The sequence below is a fragment of the Chrysemys picta genome, chromosome 5, assembly GCF_011386835.1.
Source record: "Chrysemys picta bellii isolate R12L10 chromosome 5, ASM1138683v2, whole genome shotgun sequence".
NCBI classification, from domain to species: Eukaryota; Metazoa; Chordata; order Testudines; family Emydidae; genus Chrysemys; species Chrysemys picta.
Genome location: NC_088795.1, coordinates 40,107,539 through 40,131,679, shown reverse-complemented (window position 1 = coordinate 40,131,679; position 24,141 = coordinate 40,107,539). Strand labels below are relative to the sequence as shown.

Sequence of the window (24,141 nt, the reverse complement as noted above, 5' to 3'; positions counted from 1 at the left end):
AGAACACTGAACAAAAAACAAAAAGTAATTTCCTAAATGATTTATGAAGCTGGTTGTTCTCAGATTTCGAAGAACATTAACACAGTGCTGCTCTGAGCCAGTTTGATGTGTTTATGCCAGGGGTCGGCAACCTTTCAGAAGTGATGTGCCGAGTCTTCATTTATTCACTCTGATTTAAGGTTTCGCGTGCCAGTAATACATTTTAACGTTTTTAGAAGGTCTCTTTCTATAAGTCTATAATACATAACTAAACTATTGTTATATGTACAATAAATAAGGTTTTTAAAATGTATAAGAAGCTTCATTTACATTAAATTAAATTAAAATTCAGAGCCTCCCGGACTGGTGGCCAGGACCCGGGCAGTGTGAGTACCATTGAAAATCAGCTCATGTGCTTCCTTTGGCCTGCGTGCCATAGGTTGCCTTCCCTTGGGTTTATGCTATCAAATGAGTAGAGGAAGAAATCAAGGGGAAGACTCTTATTGCCTTCCCTGGGCTTTGGTCAGGCCTTTTGGGAGAATTCTTAATGGTTATTTTCAGGATGGGCTGTGAGGAAAATTCCTCCTTGAGATTAAAAGAACTTCATAGCTCAGCCATAACTTCATACTACTGAAGTTATAAACAGCCACCTACAACAGACGTGTTTCATGGAGACACATTGCACTCATAGACCCTGTTTCTTCTCTGCAGGATACCAAAAACTCCCATTCTCAATCTCCGTGAGAATCACTTTTACCCTGGAAGAGGAGAATTGTGCCTCTAAATTTTTGAAATACACCTCTCCCCTGATATAATGCGACCCATCCCATCTCCTAGAACTGGAAGGGACCTTGAAAGGTCATCGAGTCCAGCCCCCTGCCTTCACTAGCAGGACCAAGTACTGATTTTGCCCCAGATCCCCAAGTGGCCCCCTCAAGGATTGAACTCACAACCCTGGGTTTAGCAGGCCAATGCTCAAACCACTGAGCTATCCCTCCCGATATAACACGAATTCGGATATAATGCGGTAAAGCAGCACTCTGGGGGGGGGGCGGGGGGGCGGGGCTGCATGCTCCGGCAGATCAAAGCAAGTTCGATATAACGCAGTTTCACCTATAACGCGGTAAGATTTTTTGGCTCCTGAGGACAGCGTTATATCGGGGTAGAGATGTAATATGTGCTATGTGCAAAGAACTGAGCTGAAATCCATAAAACTCCATCACCACTTCCTCCAGTCTCTTTTAGACATTTGTGGCCTCTTAACAGAAAGATCAGAAACTTTGTCTCACTTCAGTCCCTAGACATGCACCAAGTTCCTTTCTATCATCCTACTTGCTGGCTGAGGCCAAACACATTTTGGAAAGAGAAGCTGCTTCACCATGCTAAACCAAAAGTCTGATTTTGCCAATCTTTTGCCCATGGAACTCCCATTAAAGTCACTGAGGCTTACCCATGGTATAGGTATTTCTGTATCTAGCTCAAAAAAATTAACAGCTATGCTCTGGAAAACTATTTTTTAAAGTGCATCTTTTACAAAACTCCCATTCCGATGTCATATATTTATTCTGCATCACCTTTCCTATTGTGTCTGGTTACAGAGATAACTATGAGCAAATGGAATTTCTTTTACTATGTACATTGCCTTTCTCTTGCTTCATTTATTCACTCTCTGAAGTCATAATCCGTTATTCATGATACAATAGAAAGTAATTCTGCTATAGTACTTCCAGGATTGTGGCATTTCCAAATAAATCAGGCAGGAGGTAAAGGGAATTAGAAAAGAGAAAGCTTGATAATAAACAATGACAGAAAATGGAATACAGAATATAATGTCTATGAGCCCTCAGTTCAGCAAGGCACTTGAGCACATGCTTGACTTTAAGAACATGCTTAAGTCCCAAAATCAATGTTTAAGTGCTTTGATGAATGAGGGCCATAAGAGTAATGTTTTTCAAGTTTGTTTGAATGTGACAGTCATTCTTTAAGAAGACCTTGAGCCCTGATTTACCCTGGAAAAGGCATAAATAGCTCCCCATTGACTTTAACAGAAGCTGAACTTTCTTTTGCCAGAGCTAAATTTACCTATTCTCTTTGTGCTTGAGAGCAGTTGGTTTTATCCACCCACAAAGAATCATTTCCTTTTCGGTGCTGAAGTATCATATATCCCCAGTGCAGTATTGCTCATAAATTATGCATACGCATTTGTTACACAGGTATGGAAAAAGTGCATCAGAAAGCTTCTCAGAAGAGAGTACTAGGCCTATCTGGTTGGATGATGTCAGTTGCTCAGGAAAAGAATCAACCATCCTTCAGTGCTCAAAGAGAGAGTGGGGAAAGCATGACTGCAGCCATCAGGAGGATGTCAGAATAACCTGTCACCCAGATAATGACAGCCATAGATTCTCACTGGGTAAGGCATTCTTTGTAACTAATGAATGTCAGCATTCCTCTATGTACAGATTCAAGCAGAATGCAGTCTCTTTAAAGATGCTACAAATTTGAATCTCCACTTATTCTGCTGCCTGTACATAGTTAGGCTTTCAATCAGTCAGAGATGGGCATATGTGTATGTGAAGGGAGAGAGAAAGCTCTCCCCTTGAAGAGCACATGGAGCTGTTAAGGTTGCATATGGGAACATCAATATACAGGGCATAAGGAAACAATGTTAATCTGTAATGCAGTGAATCCAGAGCCAATGAAACCTAAATCTGTGACTGGATGGGGTTTTAGTCCCAGTGAGCCCCTTCTGATGGCATATTGACTTTCACTTAGTACTCTGCAAGTTGTAATGAACTGAAAGAATGATAAATCAGTAGTACACCTCCCTATGGACTTAGGTTCTTACACCCCATCTAAAAAAGAGAGATTGGAGAAATAGAGGGCATTCAGAGATGGACTGTGAAAATGATTAGAAACATGGAATTACTTCTGTATTATTATCATTATTAGTCACTTGTATTACAGTAGAGCCTAGGAGCCACAGTCATGGACCAGGACCCCATTGTGCAAGGCACTGTACAAACACAGAAGTTGTTTTCTGATGTGAAATATGGTTAAGTTGCATTAAAGAGAAGAAACAAACTATTATGGCCAAGATTTTAAAAAATGTGTGCCTAAAGATAAGTGTCGAAATCCATAAGTAGTCTGGCTATCAAAAATGTCACACGTTGACTATCATGGGAGCTACAGGTTGCTCAATACTTTTGAAAACGAGGTTACTTATTTAGTTGGCTACATATGGATGTAGGAGCTTATCTTTAGATACATATTTTGTAAAATCTTTGCCTATATTTTTAAAAGTTTACCCAAATATATTGTAGTAGTTGTTGGGTCTTGGATTCTCAAAGGAACCTAGGGAAGTTATTCTCCAGCTCCCAGTGAATTTTAAAGGGATTTGGGTGCCTAACTCCCTGAGGTTCCTTTGAAAAATAATACAGTATTTTACTACATTTTTTTCACATCTTCAGTCTTTTTCTTGTCTCTTCCTTCTTCTCTTCCCTTCAAAACCTCCTGCTCCCCAAACTCCACAAATTATTTATTATTAATTATTATTATTATTATTGTGGTATCATACAACCAATGATTACATATGGGTGAGATTGCTACAGTATGTTTGCTAGAAATAAACCTTCTCATCTCCCATATAACAGGCATTCAAATCATGGCGGCTGTCTGCATAGATGCAAACTATTTACGCTGCTGCATTTGAGAGACTATATAACATAATCCTAGCTGAACAAGATTCAGTTCAGTTAAATGTATCCATAGGGTAACATTCTCTCATCCCCCTCAGTTCACCTGAAAGTCATATTAATTCCACACATCTAGACTTATTTGCTAAAATATAACAAGATGAGGTAACAATAAAATACATATATTTTATTGCTAAAATCTTCTTTCCCTATCTGGGTAATATGAGTATAATTTACACTAAAATCATGTTCTTCCAGAATAGCACTTCATTACAACAGAAGAATAAAGATGAGACTGAGATTTGCTGTAATGTTTCTGGTTGGACAGAAGACAAAGGCTATATTGTTACTATTTGTTTCCTAACACTTGAGAAAGTATTAAATATTTCCTCTAAAGAGGAATTCAGTGGAGGAAGAGTATAAGAAAGAGTATTTTTAAATATAAACATGAAAGGGAGATAGACAACTGGTTTAAGACACAAACCACATTTTTGTTAAAAAAAATAATGCTCTGCAGATGTTAATTTGTAATTCATTTTTTATTACACTTAACAAGTTTGGGTTATGAATTCAAATATTTCCCATAGAGTGGTGAGGAACCAATAACAACAACAAAAAGGTTTGTTAGTATATAAGACCCAGAAAATGTAACTGACTAGAAACTAAGAGAAAGTGAGCAATAAATGTAATTGCGCAGCCTGAGTTAATTGCAGAATGTAAATATATGGTAAACTGTAAATAATAAAAAAAATTGAAGTGAAAAACATTTTAATATTAAAAATAATTCTGTTTTAAAGCTTTTTCGCTTTTAATAAGATAACTCTGGGTGAATTCAGCCCAATGACTAATGCCAAATTAACACTAGTTTTGCTAAGGGCAAAATCTGGCCCATTATTTGCTCTTCCTCTTGGGTAGGCAGTAATTGTCACTGGCTTTCTAGCTAAGTTGTCTTCCATTTGTGGGAGAGTGAGAAGGAATAATAGCTTGTCCAATTATTGGAAAGAACTCTAATGTAAAGTATTAGAGATATATCAAGTACTACTTACCAAAAGATTTAGGAGCTGATTCTCATTTACACAGAGTTAAGGGGCCTCAAATTGAATTTATGCCCACTTTAAGGCTCTGGCTCTGCCCAAGAGTTGAAAAAGGGCATTAGTGTAAATGAGAATTATACCCTTAGGGCTTTTTATGATACAGTTTTTTGAAACTTGCAGTCCAAGTACTTAGCTAGAATAATAATATATGCAATTGGCCTTTGGGTAAGAGTACATAATTAGTAGAAATCTCACTAATTCATATCAATGACTGGGAGACTGATTTTGCATTATCAAATTTTCTGAATGAGAGTAAATGAACAAACATAATTTAAAAAAAAAGCAAAGGAAAATCTATAACAGAATATACTTTATTTAGTTGGACAAATGTAGTTTAGTTTTAATTATGTTAATAATCCAGAGTATACTAGTCAAGATGCTGGAAAATACTTTGTATAAGTAATAAATTCATAGTAACATGGGCTAGTACATTTGTTGCTGGGCTGTAGTGTGAGCATACTGTGTGTGTGTGTGTGGCTTGTGTGAGTGATTGTATTTATCGGTGAGGTTTAGCTAAATCCTCCTGTAAAAGTCTTCTATGAAGAATATGGTCTGCTCAAATGGGTAGCGTGTGGGTGTAGCCTCATAACACAAGAATCAACCAGATTGTTCTCTACTGTTGGCGAAAAAACTGGGCTGTGTAAGTTCCAGTCACGTTATAAGCTATGCTACATATTTATATGTAATAGAAGAAACCGATGAACCCTACAGTTTAAAGCATAAGGAGTACATTGGTGCTTCATGATTTGTTGTAATGTGTATAAAATGCTTCATGCTCCCTTCCATGACAAAATACATGAATACTTTAACAGATGATATCATTAAAGTGGAAATCTTGTTGAACATAAGCGTCAGTTGACCCCTAACCCTGGAATGTGATGAAATCACCTAAAATACTAGTTTTTGTTTCTACTATTGTGTAACTTATTCCTAGGTCCTCCCATCAGGCTGATGGATGGTGAGAATAAGAAAGAAGGACGTGTGGAGATTTTTATCAATGGCCAGTGGGGCACAATTTGTGATGATGGATGGTCTGATAAGGATGCAGCTGTGGTCTGTCGACAGCTTGGCTACAAGTAAGAAAAATCCTTTGACTATTCTTCAAGTTATCTGATTACCATATCTGATTGCACAAAGTGTGTGTAATTGAGTATTACCTGACTAGGTAATACTTGTCTGTGTAGTATACTTTTACTCTGCTATACTTGAAATATACAAAAGTAAAGCATACTACAATTTTACTACTTCTTCATAAAGAAGCTAATATTCCTCAGAAAAGGGGCAGTAATGCCAAAGCATAATTGTCTTTACTAAGCTCAGCTAACAACTGAAGTGTAGGCTAAAAGCAGTTATTGAAAAATGTGTTTAATAAAACCAAATATTTCAAGATGACTAAGCTACTGTATAAATCCTATATTTTACTTATTTTTGTGGCTATTCATATTATATATGCACAATAGGCCAAATTCTCATTTATACTCAACTTCTGTGAGTTGCACCGATGTAACTGAGAAGAGAATTAGGCTCAACATATCTGCTCAATATTCTTTCCTGCTCTGAACTATTTTTACCTTACTTCTTCGATTATAACTGAGCTTGGTTTCCAATCTTCCTAAAGTGCTAATGAAGTTCAAGGAAATGAATTGCCACATCCTTCAGGAATGGAAAGATAATGGAAACAAGAAGAAAATTAACATTAAAAAGAATGTCCTGGGGTGTAGCCTAGAGTTGAGTAGTACAGATAATGGTCAATACAGAAATAATTATCTGTATCTAGAGATTCTGTATTTAGAAATTCTTTGTTTTTTAATTTTATTTGTATTGTAATTATTGTTTCTGGGTTTTGGTGATAAATGACAATTATCTTAATTTATATAACACCTTTAATCTCGAAAGATTTTAAACTGATGCACATGGACATAATTTATCTATCACCTGAGATGTAGCCATGTTTGGGGTGAAACAAAGGTAATATTTAACAGTTCAGTGTAACATTACACATTAAAAAAGGAAAGGTAGTACAGAATGTATATCCCAATGAAACTACAAAGGAGTTACATATGGTCAAGACAGTAAAACCAGCTTTGAATTTGGCCAAACTATTAGGGACAATGATCTTACTCATGCAAAGAGCTCAATGTAATTGTTTATTGATCACAAGTAGTTTTTATAAACTATGATTTTATTAATATCTATGTGCTGTGATCTTGAAAGACCTCAAATAGTTGTGAAGTCTTAAGTGGCTTTAATGACTTACTTCATTTTCTATCTAGTCCAAAAGATAGCAACTCCAGCAGCATGCTGCCCAATGCCACAAGGCATCGGTATTGCTTTAGTACTGACTCAAAGGTAAGAGTGCTAGTCCCTGAATCAACAGCACTGAGAGGTTTTTCGTTCATTTACTGACCTGCCCTGACCCTGCTTAGTTTGTGAGATTTGAAGGGATCATAACACAAAGGAGCCTGGCTGCAGGGTACATGATAATAACTTGAATAAGCCTGCTGAAATAAAATAACAGAGCTAACAGGAAAAAATATTTAATTAAAAAAATTGCAACTTTTACATGCCACTGGTGAACAAAGCCACTCAATCAGCCTTGCACTGCTCATTAGAAATTTCTTGTTGGGGCACTAGGAATCAAGGTAGGTGTGATGGCCAAGGACAGACTTATATTATAGTAGTGCTAATAAGATCTGAAAATTGTCTAGAAAAGGCTGCTTTGCTTTGAATGTTTTTTCAAATAACTTCCAAGCTAAAGAACCTTATAGATTTGTATTATTTCCTACTGAGTCATTTAGTCTGCTTCTTACTCAGCCTACTCAGATGCACAGGCTTTTCATATTTCTGTCACAGACACACCAAACCCACTCACTCATTCCCAATATAGTAGGGTACATATCAGCTGAAGGACTCGGGGCAGAGTACAAATCTTGGATATTTGGGGATTCTGATAATTCAAAGAGTCAGCCAGCACACTTGGAAGTCAGTGCTGAGGACTGGTTTTCCTATTCCTTGCTTGTTCAGTAAATGGTGACAGCTACACTCCAGGAGCTTGACTTTGCTCTTATGTGCAGCCATATATGTGAGAACAATCAGGTCCGAGGATTTCACTGCATATATTTGTTTGCGCTGGTTCAGATTTCAGTCTGAGTGCTGATTTGAGTGTCCCATTACAAGGTTAAGATCTTCTATTTACACACTTAAGTTTGAAATTGGGCTCTGTGAGTGCTGCTTTTTAGAAACAAAACTAGTCTTTTTCTGGAAAATGTTGGCAAAGAGCTAAATACTGAAGCTGACATCAATTTTCATTAAGAATGGCGATGGAACTAAAAGTTCATACTGAGGTATTATTTTGCACTTACAGCACTGCTACTGGGAAACTTAGGTTGTCTGACTTTACATTTTTTTCCTGGAAAATGTGAAGCCTGTAAATCATACATACATATTTTTGACTCAGGCCAGCAGGGGAGAGGAGATTTCCTTAAAATGCAGACTTGTGCAATAGAGAGTAAAACAAATTAATTAATAGTTGTACTGTATATATTACTTCCATGGTTAACAAGGAACTATGTTTTTATTTTTACAAAATACTGATTTGTAACATTAATAACCTTTTTAATTAAGATTTGTTTCTGAAGTTGAATCTGGAAAACCTAAGTTGGCAAGATGTCTAGGCCCCAATTAATAGTACTTTTAAAGCTCTGTCATTAAGCCAGCTTGCATACTTGTAGATTAATGTTAGTAGCAAAAAAACAATCTGAAGAACATTAGAAAGCCATCCTCCTAATGGGAAAAGCAGTTGTGAAATAATAAAAAAAATTAACGGTGGCTAATCAAAACACGCTTAAAACTGAAAGAACATGCACCTTTTGTGAAGCATTACCTAATGTCTGACAAAGACTAGCAAGTAGAGTAATTTTATAGATAGGGGAAAAGGATAGAAGAAAGATGTTTTAGAAGCTCTTATGCTTGTTGAGCAAGTTAATTGGCATGATGAAAATTCTAAGATTTGGGGCCCTTTTCTGGAAGAACTGGGTTATGAATATATAAACATATATGAAATGAAGATTAGGATATTTTTTTCAGTACAGTTTTGGTAATGTAGCAGAAACTTCCATTCAACCTTTTCCATGCACATTTTCTGTATGGGAGGACAGGTTTTTGTCCTTGTAAGGTATTCATTAACTGGAACATCTATATATACCACTGTGTGCTTATGCGCTTGGTGGGTCTAGTCTACCATATTGGAGTACAGATCCCCGCGTTTTATCTGTGTTTCTTTTACATACCAGCTTAATGCAGAATTCAGAATTCCCTCTTTGTTCTGCAGTAGCAGCTGATGCCATTGGAGGCACAGACAGTGGAATTTTCAGAAGTGCTCTGCAGTAACTGAACTTTGATCCCACCTAGACCCCTTCAGCTGGGATCATGGCTTGATAATGAATGAGAAACAGTTTAAAATATTTTATTTTAATGTTTTTTCTAATGGTTAAGCCTATCATATATTTGGTTAATGTATTGGGATCTTAATATCAAAATGTATTTTAGCAAAAGCTTTGTAATTTATTTCAATGCGTGGTTATACTCCCAGTCTACACTGTAGAACAAATTTTGGTCTCTGTTTCTCTGGATTTACACTGGTGTAACAGAGATCAGATTTTTTTCCTTTTATATTTCTGTACTGGGCCATTTTAGGTTCCTACTTGGTTGGATGGGCTAGTCCTCATGCTGTTAGTATGAGCCACTGCCTATAAGCGCACTAGTTCAAGTGGAACTAGCGTGTGTCCGTCTACCCATGCTGCAAATCACCTTCCCAGCCGCTGTGTAGACATACCCTAAGTGCAACAGCAATCCGGTGTGGTGTTTTGTTGCTTTTTGCTTTAAATATAAATGCATTAATTTTTTTTATCATATTTTGTTTTTTCCAGCCTTCAGCCATTGATCTCTGACTGAAGACAGAGGCTGGAGGTCACTCTACTAATGTCTGGAGCACAGCAGTAAGGACAACTGATAGAAAGGACAGCTTTTTAAACATTATATTCAGGTGCAAAAAATTTGCACAAATATATATATTAGTATTTACATGTGCATTTTCCACAGGGGTGTGTGTGTAAATCAGGAAAATATACATGCAAATGGCAACTTGTAATTTAGTGTAATTTGGGTGCCTAACTCCCTTAGGCATCTTTGAAAATCCCTGATTCACTGTCTCCAAATTAAACCCTTAAGAGGGAGATTGAGGGGGACAGTGTTTACTAGCTGATTCGGTATCCAAACATGGCTGTTTCTTCCCCTTCTGCTCTGTACCAGACACTATTGACTAGGTCACCTACACACTCTGCTTCAATCAGGAAATGATAGCAGGGTATGAAAACAGAAAATCAAATTAAAATCATACATATGTATTAAAGAAATGTACTAAAATTAGTGTCTAAGGCTTGGTCTACACTAAACCCCCAAATCGAACTAAGGTACGCAACTTCAGCTACGTGAATAACGTAGCTGAAGTTCGAAGTACCTTAGTTCGAACTTACCTCGGTCCACACGCGGCAGGCAGGCTCCCCCGTCGACTCCACGGTACTCCTCTCGCCGAGCTGGAGTACCGCAGTCGACAGCGAGCACTTCCGGGTTCGACTTATCGCGTCCAGACAAGACGCGATAAGTCGAACCCAGAAGTTCGATTGCCAGCCGCCGAACTAGCGGCTGGGTATAGACGTACCCTTACTCAAAAGAGCAAGGAGTGGGGCCTTTTGAACTAATTAACAGGATATCCCGATTAACAGATGACTCCATTTTAACAGTAATGCCCCTGCAGAGCTCATCAAGTTACTGTATAAGGCCATGAACCCGGGAGGAACTACTGAGATAGTGATTGAGGCCCAGATCCTCAAAGGTATTTAGATGCCTATCTACCACTGATTTCAGTGAGAGTTAAGCACCTAAATACATCTGAGGCTCTGGGGCCAACCCTGCTGCCTGTCCTGGGGCAACTGTGAAATACCTGCTCTGGTGACCCAGCATGTGTAGCTGTAGCTGGAGTGGAAGGTGGTAATTAATATATACACTTTCTGATAAAGATGGACTGAAAGCTGTTTTTACAGCATGTTCTAGCACAAAACTGAAATGCCTAAGACCTAAATAACATTAAATATCCAAATCTCCCAATATGTGGAATTACTTTCCCCATTAAGCAGTACTATTTGTTGTTGAGCATCATTAGACTTAAGTCTGTTCCCTGGGAGATGTCCCTTTTAAACCAATTTTTTGATTAAGCAAGTGTCGATTAAGTGGAGTGCACTGAATAAACTCCCATGCATAGCAATTTATCAGCAATGTGGCAGCCTGTACCAGTGCATGGCAACAGAAAAGTTTCCTGAAATGGTGTGGAAAAACTCCCTTGAAACAGGCTACTCATACTGATACTTCTGATGCTTTGGCAGCTATAAACTTTGCGCCAATGAATAATCTCACTCTCTCCTTCTCCTTTCTCCTTAAAAACTACTACTTTTTCCTCCATATTTTTTTGTGTACAAACTATTGACTTGTATGTTATATTGTTTTGTGTGAGATTTAGATTTAAGCTCTTTGGGGTGTGGACTTTAAGTATTTAATAAAACACTATGAGCACAATGACACACCATAAATAATAAATATTCCTAGAAGGGTTTAGAAATGAAAGGTGGTAATTCACAATCAGGTAAATTAATTTACCCTGAGGAACTGTAGGAAAATACCTCACTAAACATTACTAGATGCTCTTGACAAAGTTTTCTTAAAGGGAGATCGCCAAAGTAGATCTGATTTTGCAATAAAAGCCTGGAATTTGTCACTGTTTTGTGATACTATATATGGACACATCAGCTCCCCACAGAAATCGGGGAGTTTGTATGTTCCTTGTGTCTGTGTGTATGTATCTGCAATCAATATAATTGTTCAGAGAGGTGTGGGGGGGAGGATTTGGAACAAGAAGAGACACATTGTTTGTGGCTAACAAGTTAAACAAATCATTCTAAACCCATTATGTAAAGATTGTCCTATAATGCTTCCAAAGTCAGCGAGGCTTTGGATTATCTGGCATGTACGTGCAGGTCACACAAATTAAAATGTCTAGGGACAGCTTGACTTTGTGCTACCAACTCTGTCAGCTGTTTTCTAAATTTTTCTTTTGCAGATTTTTGCAATTTACTTATTTTATTCTGCATTCCCTTTTTATTCCTTCTCTTTAGAGTGTGGTCAAAAATCCACATAGGGAATATAGATGTGCATATTTAAATCTGAAAAGAGAGGAACATTTCACCCACCACTCTCCACTCTAAATTATATGGACATTAGAGATCCTTGGCCCCTGATCCAGCCATGTTGTGCTGCTCTCCAGTGGAAGGGGATTCTTCCATTACTATGGAATCCCCAGCTGGTTCGGAGCCTGTGCAGCTGTGTCTGTGCTACTTCCTCCCAACACTGGGGGTGTTATTTATTTTTCTGCCTAATTTGGTATTATTAAACATCCCTGTTTGAAATGTTAGTCTGCACAAATGCACTCATGCTTCTCACTGGACATACAGTTATCCCTTTGGACACATACTAATGTCCTCCTTTTCAAAATCTAGCCTTAGGGTATGTCTACACTTCTCTACAAGACCTGCAGCACCGCCATGGCTGGCCCGGGTCAGCTGACTCGGGCTCAGGCTGTGGGGTTAAAAATTGCAGTGTAGACGTTTGGGCTCCAGCTGGAGCCCAGGCTCTGAAATCCTGTGAAGGGGGGTAGGCCTCAGGGAAGGGTATGTCTACACTGCAGTTAAAAACCTGCAGCTGGCCCATGCCAGCTGATGTGGGCTGCAGGGCTGTTTAATTCTGGCGTAGATGTTCTGGCTCAGGTTGTAGCCTGAGCTCGGGGACATTCCCACCTTGTAAGGTCCTAGAGCCAGGGCACCAGCCCAAGCATCTACGAACTGCAGTTAAATAGCTTATTAGCCCAAGCCTGAGTCAGCTGACCCAGGCTCTGAGACTCAGTGCCAAGGGTTTTTTTATTGCTGTGTAGATGTAGCGTACCTTAGTTGAAAATATATGCACATGGTATAATATAACAACACCCTACAGCTCTTCAGCACTCAGTACATTGTATTTCAACAAAATGACACTAACTTGCATTTTACTAATCTGCAAACTTGTAATTCTCTCACTCACACAGAGTGTTCTTGTGTGCTCACCCACTTCTCAGCAAAGCCAGCAGGAATGTCTTAGATCACTAATACTTTGTACTCTTATACACAATACACTACAGAACATTCATACACTATGAAGCATTATCATAAGTAATTAAAAATCAACACATAAATGAACAAAGTGGATGCTGAGATGAATTATTCTTGCTTTTTTATTGTTTGTTCACTCGCTGGCTAATTTGCAAAATTCAGTCATTCACAATGGGCCTTCCAGTCATTAGTGAAATGCTACTGTATTGCCCATAATCTGTAAGGATCGGACTTTCAAATTTTAATAAAATGCCTTAAATCCCACAAATGGATACTCAGCCTGACACCTATCCAGATAAATGTCTGTCTCATGTACCTAAATGTTGTTTTCATCATCCAAGTTCAGGATTCAGACATCCTATGAAAAAGCTCATATTTCAAAATGGCTTCACACAAGTTTTTTTTAGTGGTGATTACAGATTTAGGGCCCAATACTTCAAGATTTTGCATGCCCTCAACTGCTACTGAAGCACTTTGCAGAAATGGGCCCTTATGAAGCTAAATTAATCTCTGGTGATTTCAATGGAGTTACACCCAGGATAAATTTGATGAACTCCATCAAATCTAAGGGCTGGTCTACCCTGGGGGGGGGGGGGGGGGGGGGGATGGGGGGGAAATCGATCTAAGATACGCAACTTCAGCTACGCGAATAGCGTAGCTGAAGTCGAAGTATCTAAGTTCGAATTACCGGGGGTCCACACGGCGCGGGATCGACGGCCGTGGCTCCCCCGCCGACTGCGCTACCGCCACTCGCTCTGGTGGAGTTCCAGAGTCGACGGTGAGCATGTTCGGGGATCAATATATCGTGTCTTAACGAGACGCGATATATCGATCCCGGATAAATCGATTGCTACCCGCCGATATGGCGGGTAGTGAAGACATACCCTAAGGATTTCTGTAATGCCCATCACTGTAGTCTCTAATATTTGGATTAAAGCTTGGCTGAATTGATAGATAGATAAGCTACCTATATGATGATCCTCTGGTGGCACAGAGACAGCATAGCAGCTCCTTACCAGTTATTGGTATGGGACATGGCCTGGGCTTTGCTGGCTACTTTATTGACCGTGTGGGGCCATTGGCAGCTGGTGCAATTTACAGCAGTTTGGGGACTGTTCTGACTTACACTGGGGAACTTGACTGGTGCACAGCCAGTCCAGGACTGGCAGAGCATAAAAGTATTTAACCCACCATCCCCCACGCACATATCCAGTCCTGTCTGCTCCGCAGCTGCAATTGAAGATCAGGGCCATCATACTTATCCTGGTGTGTTCATTAGTACCTGCTTTTGTGGGATGGCTGGGAGAAAAAGGTGTGTAATAATCTTGGCTACCACATAAACACAATATTAATGAGACATGCTAAAGCTTTGCCGAAATGGATGAACATGCTATCCATCCAATTTAGATGTGCTTGAGGGAAAGCAAAGTCTGACTGGTAAATAAATTAAAATAATTTCTCTATTAGATTATGCCACAGTGATTAATTCTCCATCTGATAGACTCACCACTTAGTTGTAAGACCAATATTATATGGTAGCAATAAGATCTAATGGTTTGTGTGGCTGGAAAAGATCCAACTCTGAACTTTACTTTTTGCAAAAGTATTATTACAACAATGACATTTATCTCTTTCTCTAATTGTATTATTATTTTACATCTAAAATAAAAGTACAACGTGCTGCAGTTTGAAGGTTATATTCTGTATATACTATTAATGATTTTCTGTGCCATGCTGCCCTGGTTTATGTTCATAGTTGCCATTAATGTATGGTATACTTTAAGGCACAGTTCCCAATAAACTGTAGGTCTCCTTCCTTATTTAGCCAGTTTAGTTTTCGGAAAAAATCTTAACACAAATAAATTATTTTTAGCACACACAGATGCTGAGTTTAGGCAAGGATTAAACAGATTATGGAAAAAAAGGTGGCATGGGTTTTTGTTTCGTGCTATTACAATATAAAAATCCTTTCCCTTTCCATAGAGCTTTTAGCTAAGGATACAAAAGCATTTTACAAACATTAACTAATGAATCCTCCAAAGTTAGTCAGTTATTATTCTAGTGTATAAATAAGTTAATAGAGGCAATGAGAAGGTAAGTGACTTGTCCAAAGTTCTGCAGTGAACTAGTAACAGAACTTGGAATAAAACCTCAGTCTCCATCCTTAGTACCCTACTCACATCCTCTTCTATATATTTCAGTTTAGGCAAATGTAGGACAATGCTTAAAACATTTTAATTAAACAATGGTGTTCTGCTTGCAGAGGCTCAGCTAGAGCAAGGACTATGGCATATTTTGGGGAAGGGAAAGGACCAATCCACGTGGATAATGTGAAATGTACAGGAAATGAGAGATCCCTGGCAGACTGCATAAAACAGGATATTGGAACACACAACTGCCGTCACAGTGAAGATGCTGGTGTGATCTGCGACTACCTTGGCAAGAAGGCCTCCGGGAACAGTAATAAAAGTGAAATACCTTTGTGAGGTTTATGGCAATAGATTCAAAATTAGGTATATGATGATTGCTAGAAAAAGAAAAGGAAGGAAGTGAAAAATCTGATCTCACAGGAGAAAAATGTACATATTTATAAACAAAAATCTATACCTTAAAATCTGTGGGTCAGGTGCTTGCTCTTTATGTCATTCTGGCAGTGCAAAGGAACCACAAAGCCAATTTAAATGGCACAGGGGAATCCTCTAGCTTAACCACATGGGGACCGTTGCAGTTAGGTGCAGCCAGGGCTTTAAGTTATGCTAGGTGTTAAACCAGATCCAGGGAGGCATAAAGGTGAGTGAACAACCACCTTTATCCCCTCCCACCACCTGTGCCAAGCATAGATTGGCTGCAGCTGAGGACTGAGCTTTATAGAGAGCCAAATTCTTCTCTCACACCCGTGTAAATTAGGAATTACTTTGTTGTATACAGTGTGACTGTAGCCATGTCAGTACCAGGGTACTAGAGAGACAAGTGGGTGAGGTAATATTGTGTATTGTACCTATTTCTGTTGGTGAGCGAGACAGGCTTTTGAGCTTACAGTTTCTTTAGTCAGTAAGGACAAGATTCTGCAAGGTGCTGAGTGTCATCCCCATCCAGTGAGACCTGGAGAGCTCTGTATAAGCACAAAAACTTCTCTCACCAAGAGAAGTTGGTCTAATAAAAGAGATTACCTCACCCACCCTGTCTCTCAAATTACTTTGTAGAAGTCAAAGGAGTGACTCTAGATTTACACTGATGTAACTCAGAGCAGAATATTGGTCTTATAGTTAAATCACTTCAGGTATGATAAATAAGGAAAGATTTCCAGCTCTTTGTGTGTATTATTCATATTATAACCTTCATATTTATGAAAAGATTCTTTTTTAGTGGATCACATGTAGAAGGGTAACTCGTTCTTACACTGTGAACTGAAAAAGACTGCAGATAATGGTTTGAACACCTGTTTAGCTTTCTGTTAGGGCATGGGGGATAGTGCTCATTGCCTAGTGATCACAATTCAGAAAATATTCTCAGACAGAACCTTTAAAAGGTGTGGGTCAAAAATATTTGTGTGGGAGTCCTGTGTATGGAGAGTGAACAGTGTGGGAGTCAAAATCCACCATGAAGATACCAGAATGAAATTTTGATGTAGGAGTATGTGATTATTGTTTTTTTAATTGGATTTCACTGACAAACTTTGAGAATAATATAAGGTTTGAGCCTACAAGGCAGGTCCTGAGCACACAACTCCCCCTGAGTTCATTGGATGGTGATGGTACTCAACACAGAATCATGTCCTTACTGACTAAAGAAACAAAATAAAATACACTTTTTTTTTAATCTACCAAACCCTGTATATTGTTCCTGTGTGGGAGTTTAAGGCCTAAACCTTATTTTCTGTTTAGATTCCCTTGCTTCTGTTTGTGGATTGAGGTTACTGCATCGTCGACAGAAGCGGATAATTGGTGGGAAAAATTCTTTAAGGTAAATGATATTCAGTACAGTGAAAGTCATTTTCAATGTAAAATTGTGGGATGTGCAGTTGCCATAAGCCCTCAGCCTTGTTTAGCTACTGATTAAATTTTTTGCTTCTCATGAAATAAATGCAGATTAACAATGTGAATTTTGCTATGTTGGGCTTAGTTTGGCACAAAGAACACAATTTTGTTCAACAAGTATAGTTTTTTCCAGGCCAGTTAGAACTGGATGAATTATTCACCCATTAATTCAGAGTGAGTGAAGCTTTGTGCAGCCCCATCCAAAGGCTGATGTTCCAGCCTACATCTCTTCCTCTGTCTCCTCATCTTCAGTCTCTGTGGGACATCATGGTGCATCATGACCTTTCTCTGGCTACTTCTACACTACATGCCACTGGCAATACGTGTAGCTGTACAGCCACACTGTGGTATGTAGCAAATGAACCTTTCCCCGCTGCCTCCCCTCTGTCAGAGTCTTTCCCGGCTGGCAGAATCTTCCCTGCAATGGGTAAAGAGCTCCAGCAGTGGGGAACAGACAAACTGTTTCTCTGTGGCAGGGAAGAGCTCCAGCAGAGGGAACTGCCGGAACCTCTCTTTCCTGCCGGAGCCTTTCCCAGTAGCTGCAGTCTTTTCTTGCGGTGGCGAAAGGCTCCAGTAGTGGGGAAGCAGTGTAGACTGGGAAGCACAGTTTGGGCAAGCAGAGAGCTACGGAGGGTATGTACCCAAGTACATACCCACATTCTTCATGTGTGTCTTTCCTCTACTTGCTTAAGCCATGCCTCACCATCTACACTGCTATTCATACCTGTGCTAGCATAGTATGCACAATACATGTTTCCAAAAGAAGGATGCAGTGTAGAGGCAACCTGTAACACACAGTAATTATGCAGACATTCCCATGAAGCCACTCTGCCTACGGTCCTTCCTGTACAGCCCTCATGTGGGGCATAGAGGATGTTTTTTTATTTCTAGTGTCTTTGTGAGCCATTTGATGTGCATATGCGATATTCAAAATTTGAGTAATTGGTTGGACACACAAATCACATTTCATGTTTCAATATCTTGATCGACTGTGCAGAACTCTTACAGACAGATTTCCAGTGGGCAATCTTAGGATTCTGAATTCAGAATTTGCTTTATGTGAATACTTTGTAATATGCACTTAAATTTTGTTGTTTGAGTTAACATTCCTGCTGGTGAATTTGTTCACTAGAATATTCCCAGAAAGCACACAGAAAGGGAGCAGGAACACATTCAAAGCAACTCTGAGGACCAGATCAAAAAAATAACTCAGTGGTCAGATATTGCATTTCACTTTGGGTACATTGGAATTTTATTCTTTAATCAGCTTAAATTACTTTCCTTAGAAAAACAGCCATTTCAGTTTCTCCTGAGAAGCAAATCCAGAACAATAGCTGTGAACCATATCGATGGATCTGTGGGTCTGCTATGCATTTAAAAGAACTGTAAAAGGCTAAATAGCATGAAAGGAGGTTGGGTATTATTAATGCATTAAAAATATCATTTTTCTAAAGTAAAATATACTTTGTTGATGATGATATAGCTGTGAAATAAGACTTTTCATTAACTGGTAGTTGGTTCGTGGCCATATTGGTATATAACATGCTCCCCTATGTTCACCCACCCACACTTGTATAACTGCAAGTACAGATAGACTTGTTTTCTTAATATTTGTGAATTATGACAACCACAAAGACTATTCATAATATCTTATGGATACAGGAATAAGGAACAAGGTATAAGGAATGTGATGGTGAATGATACAAAGAATATTATAAAGCCTTCATATAAAAATATGGTTTGTCCTATTTAGAATACCGTGCACAGTATTGGTCACCCCAACTCCAAAAGGCTATTGCAGATCAGGAGAGAGTTTCAGAGAAGAGTGACAAAAATGATCCAGGGAAAAACTGACATATGCAGAGAGATTGAAAAGACTGGTATTGTTTACGTTAGAAAGGAGACAAAGAAGAGGGGATAAACATAAAAAATAATGAATAGTATAGAGAAAGTAGATCAGGAACTTCTGTTCTCCCAGTATCATACCACAAGAACAAGGGGACAGAGTATGAAATTTAAAAGGTGGGAAATTCAAAACCAATAAAAGGGAAATACTTTTTCACACAATGCGTTATTAGACTGTGGCACTTGGTGCCACAGGAAATCATTGAGGCAAAATATTTAACCAGATTCAAAAAGGGATTGGATATTATATGGATGTCAAGAATATCCAGAATTATCATAATTAAGGCTGCGAGTCTTTCACAGAGGTCACGGAAGCCACGGATTCTGTGACTTTCCAGAACTTCAGTGACTGCTGCAGCAGCTGGTGCGGCTGACCCGGAGGCCCCAGGCAACTGGTCCTGGGTGCTGCCCCCGGAGCAGCAGTCCAGAAGCAGCAGCGACACCCCAAGCTGCCCCTGTCTGGAGGAGCAGCGGTGGTGGTGGGGCCACGGGCCACCCCTGGTCTGAAGCAGCGGTAGTGGTGGTGGGGCCATGGGCTGCCCCCCAGCCCAGAGGAGCAGTGGTGGGGCCACGGGTTGTCCCCTAGCCCAGAAGAGCAGCAGCAGTGGTGGGGCCCCAGGCTGCCCCCCGGCCCAGAGGTGGAGCCCAAGGCCACCCCCAGGAGTGGCCGTGGGGGGGCCCCAGGCCACCCTCCAGCCCAGAGTGGCGGTGGCAGGGCCCCCGGCCGCTCCCGTCTCTGGAGCGGCAGCAGGGCCCTGGGCTGTCCCCCACACACAGGAGCAGCAGCGTCCCCCCCCTCAGCAGGTGAGATTTAGTTAGGAGTATTTTTAGTAAAAGTCATGGACAGGACTTTTTGGTTGTTGCCCGTGACCTGTCCATGACTTTTACTAAAAATACCCGTAACTAACTCGTAGCCTTAATCATAACTAATAAAATTTTTTGAAAGGGATATCAAACCTCATGCTTCAGGTCTTAAAGTCAATTTTTAACTATTAGAGACCAGGATGAGACCTATGTGAAGGGCAGATTACCCTACTTTCCTCTGAAGCATCTGGTACTTGCTAGTGTCAGACACTGGACTAGATGAAACACTGCTCTGATCCTGTTTGTCAATTCCTGTGTTCTAGTATTCCTATTCAAATGGATATTTGTTAAAATTAAACTAGCTGCTACTTATATTCTGGCTGCTGTTCTCTCTCTTCCCTTCTTGCTAGTTCTATCTGTCTATAGGAAGATGTAAGAACTGAATCTTAGAATCATAGAATATCAGGGTTGGAAGGGACCTCAGGAGGTCATCTAGTCCAACCCGCTGCTCAAAGCAGGACCAATTCCCAACCAAATCATCCCAGCCAGGGCTTTGTCAAGCCTGACCTTAAAAACCTCTAAGGAAGGAGATTCCACCACCTCCCTAGGTAACCCATTGCAGTGCCTCACCACCCTCCTAGCGAAAAAGTTTTTTCTAATATCCAACCTAAACCGCCCTCACTGCAACTTGAGACAATTACTCTTTGTTCTGTCATCTGCTACCACTGAGAACAGTCTAGATCCATCCTCTGTGGAACCCCCTTTCAGGTAGTTGAAAGAAGCTATCAAATCGCCCCTCATTCTTCTCTTCTGCACACTAAACAATCCCAGTTCCCTCAGCCTCTCCTCATAAGTCATGTGCTCCAGCACCCTAATCATTTTTGTTGCCCTCCGCTGGACTCTTTCCAATTTTTCCACATCCTTCTTGTAATGTGGGGCCCAAAACTGGACAAAGTACTCCAGATGAGGCCTCACCAATGTTGAATAGAGGGGAATGATCACGTCCCTCGATCTGCTGGCAATGCCCCTACTTATACAGCCCAAAATGCCGTTAGCCTTCTTGGCAACAAGGGCACACTGTTAACTCATATCCAGCTTCTCGTCCACTGTAACCCCTAGGTCCTTTCCTTGTAATCCCACTATCAATTCCATCTTTATAGGTTTGGGAATATGTATTCTTGATCTGTTAAATTGTTTGGATTTATCTTGAATAGATGATCACATGTGGAGAGATGAGATGGAGCTAATCTGTGTATTTCTTGTTGTTTCTGCTTTTCCCTTAATCCCGTTGATGTTGAAGATTTGTTTACATCCAGTCAAGGGCAGATGGGGCAGTTAGCATTAATAGGAACAGAAAAGCAGATTGGGAGTTTTTCATGGAAATCTCCCCATCCGCCACACCCAGATTTTTGGCATGGTAGCCTTCTCCTCACAGTTGCATATTTTTATATGGTAACTATTAGAACTGCTATACCTCTTCTCTCACTTGGATAATATTTGGTGGGGGACACAGATTATATGTTTTTGGCACAAAGGATGTATTCTGAGAAGGGATGATTAAACTGATTAATAGTGGGATGAAGTGCTGAGAGCGTTCGATGTCCAAGCAGTCTGTAAACTAACCTTGAGGGTTGTTGAATGGAATTCTGAATGCTATACTAACATGATTAAATGGACTCCCAATTGTTACTCAGTAAATAATATGTCTTAAATTATTTAAACCAACGTAGCAATAGTGGCTGTACACTCAAGACAGTTTGCCAGTTACCTTTACTCTTCCATTTTGCTTAGTATACTAAAAGACACAACTTATTTATTCTCTCTTTAGGGGCGGTTGGCCCTGGCAGGTTGCCCTCCGACTGAAATCATCTCATGGTGATGGAAGACTCTTATGTGGCGCCACACTCGTCAGCAGCTGCTGGGTGCTCACTGCAGCACACTGTTTTAAGAGGTAGTACTGTATGATTAACAATGGGATACATTTCCAGTACCACTGCATTGCTACCTTTGTGAGGCCAGTGGGAATGATACAGAGGCAAAACCCCACTCTTGCCACCAGTATACTGAAAATTGTTCCCAAAGAGACTAAGACGTCTGTTTAAAAAAAAAAAAAAGTTGTGTATTAACTCATATGTTAGAACCATTCTTACTACCACATTCTAGCATTACACAGATTGCATTCATCACTCAACAAATTTATGTTCAGAATTTCACCATTTCCAGAGAAAACCTTTATAGAGAAAGCTTCAGACTTCCTTAGCATAATCACCTAAGGGACCTGGCCCGTCAGAAGATCACAGTGTACAGGTATCTGTTAACTTTTCAAGTTGCAGTGAGAACAACCAAGCAAACAAGTACATAGATCCTGTGTTGTATTTTGATGTTCTGTTTGGTAAGGCACAATCAGCTATGAAACTTACGTGACAGTTTTCCTGTAATATTTTACAGATTAGTTGAGCTGACCTGTAAGACCCTCTCTTTGATCAAAACATTCTTCTTATTTTGTTGAATCTAAGGGAAAAGTAAATTTGCACCTTGCCCTTGTCTGATTTGCACCTTGCCCTTGTTCCTTCAGCCAGGCTGACAACAACTTCCTTACTCTGTGGTTTCTTAGTGTACAAGAATCAAGTATTTTGTAGCCATCTTAAGGATTCCCCCAGCACACTCAGGGAAGCTTTAAAACATCTTCAGCCAAATACAGGAGTGAGTCTAAGAGGCTCTAAGCTGCTGTAACTTGCACCTTCTTCCGGTCATTCAGCCTACTGTACAGTAAGTTACACCACCTTCAGCTCCCTTCCACCCACTTACCACTTGATGTGTAACTAAAGCTCCCTTACAAATCATCTCTGAATTGGCCTGTTCTATTTCACCACCTCCATTAAACTGTCATCTAACTTTTCTATATTTATTCTCCCATTTTTGCTTTTTGTATACATTTTTTCTTTTTTATGATCTTCCTGCTCAGTTTCTTTTGTGACAGCCCAATCCAGTATTTGTAACATCACAGTTCACTGCCACTGAAGTTACAGCAATGTCACAAGTACTGATTTAAATAGCAAGGAGGTGGATATAATAAACAGCTGTGGAGAAAGCTTTATTTTGAGACCAACATGTTTCAGCAATGACTGGGAAAGAAATATAGAATAACTTCAAAATAATTATAAGGAAATTGGCTAAAATTTGCCTAAGTGTGCTGGGAGCAATTTAACTTCAACCTTTGGCCCCTTCTCTTTCCTCACTTCCCACTAGAAAAGAGGCAGGAGATTGCTTTCATTAAAATGAATGGAAATTGGTACCTTTTTTTAGAGGCAGCTGCTCAACATCTTTTCATTTTCATGTTTCCAACAGTCATGTGGGACTCTTCCTGGTAACTGTTCAAGCCTTAATGGCCAGACTTCGTTCATTAAATCGCAGACTCTTTCCACTGAGATTCAAGCTGTTTTTGTTGTAGAAAATGAAAGTGCAAAGTCTTGGGTTTCTGTCATTAAAACGACTATAAGCTGGCCTCTTCATGCCTGTTCATGAGTCCCACGGTAATAACTAAGGATGAAGGTTAGCAGAGCATTTTAGAAAGACTTTTGATGGAACATTTTATTTAAGGCTTGAAAAAAAAGCACTCTCTCTCCTCTCCTGTTATTGAAATCTTGTCTAATAGTAATTTGTATATTTCACATTTTGGACATATGGGGGCAGATTCTTCATCCCATCAGCACTCCCCTAAGGCACAGCAGAGACGGGGGAAGACAGGAGCAAGCCAATTGTGGCTCCCTGATCCTCAGCCACTGGCCAGGAAGCAGCTCTAGCTTACATCTGTGGAAAACTAGGTGATGCTCTGCCCCCTCCTTTAACTTTCCAGTTTGCACACGTCTTGTCCTTGGAATGCCCAAGGCACACTATCCCGTTCACATTTTGCTGGGGTTAGGGGGCGCAAAAAGTGGCAGATGATCTTTCTGCCAGCAGAGAGTTCCTGTGCCCAGGACGAATTCTCCAATGACTATCTTTGGCTTAAGATAAAAAAATCTAGCCTCATGATGTCCCCCCCAGTCTCTTTATAGAAAAATAGGTATTTTCCCTATTATATCCTTCTGTTCACATGTGGCAACTGAATTGGAGCATCTCATCTTGGGTTGAATCTGAGCAGACACCTTCATCGTGAACTGCTCATTAATATGCAGCTGAGCAACTATGCACATAAACCTACATACAAACCTTCTGTGAGGACTGAAACAACTCTATGGCCCAAATTAATCTCTGGTATAATTTCATTGATTTGAATGGTTGCACTGGGTATTGATTTTGCCTTCTGTGTCCGAAATTTCCATTTATACAGTGCTTACTCTCGCTAAAGCCTATCTGGGAAAGCAAGAACGCAGAACCT

The 24,141-nt window shown here is 39.8% G+C and overlaps 1 protein-coding gene across 3 annotated transcripts in view; it reads left to right on the top strand.

Annotated features, from left to right (window-relative positions):
* Positions 1-24,141, top strand: part of PRSS12 (serine protease 12) — a 65,915-nt gene that overhangs the window by 26,538 nt on the left and 15,236 nt on the right. For 2 of the 3 annotated variants that reach the window (XM_024106411.3, XM_005290312.5), the window contains 5 exons: positions 2,193-2,389; positions 5,700-5,841; positions 15,281-15,486; positions 16,902-16,980; positions 21,592-21,714. In XM_024106411.3, coding sequence (XP_023962179.2) covers positions 2,193-2,389; positions 5,700-5,841; positions 15,281-15,486; positions 16,902-16,980; positions 21,592-21,714 — 747 coding nt within the window. The remainder of the gene's footprint in view (positions 1-2,192; positions 2,390-5,699; positions 5,842-15,280; positions 15,487-16,901; positions 16,981-21,591; positions 21,715-24,141) is intronic. The other variant, XM_005290310.5, reaches the window with a different exon arrangement.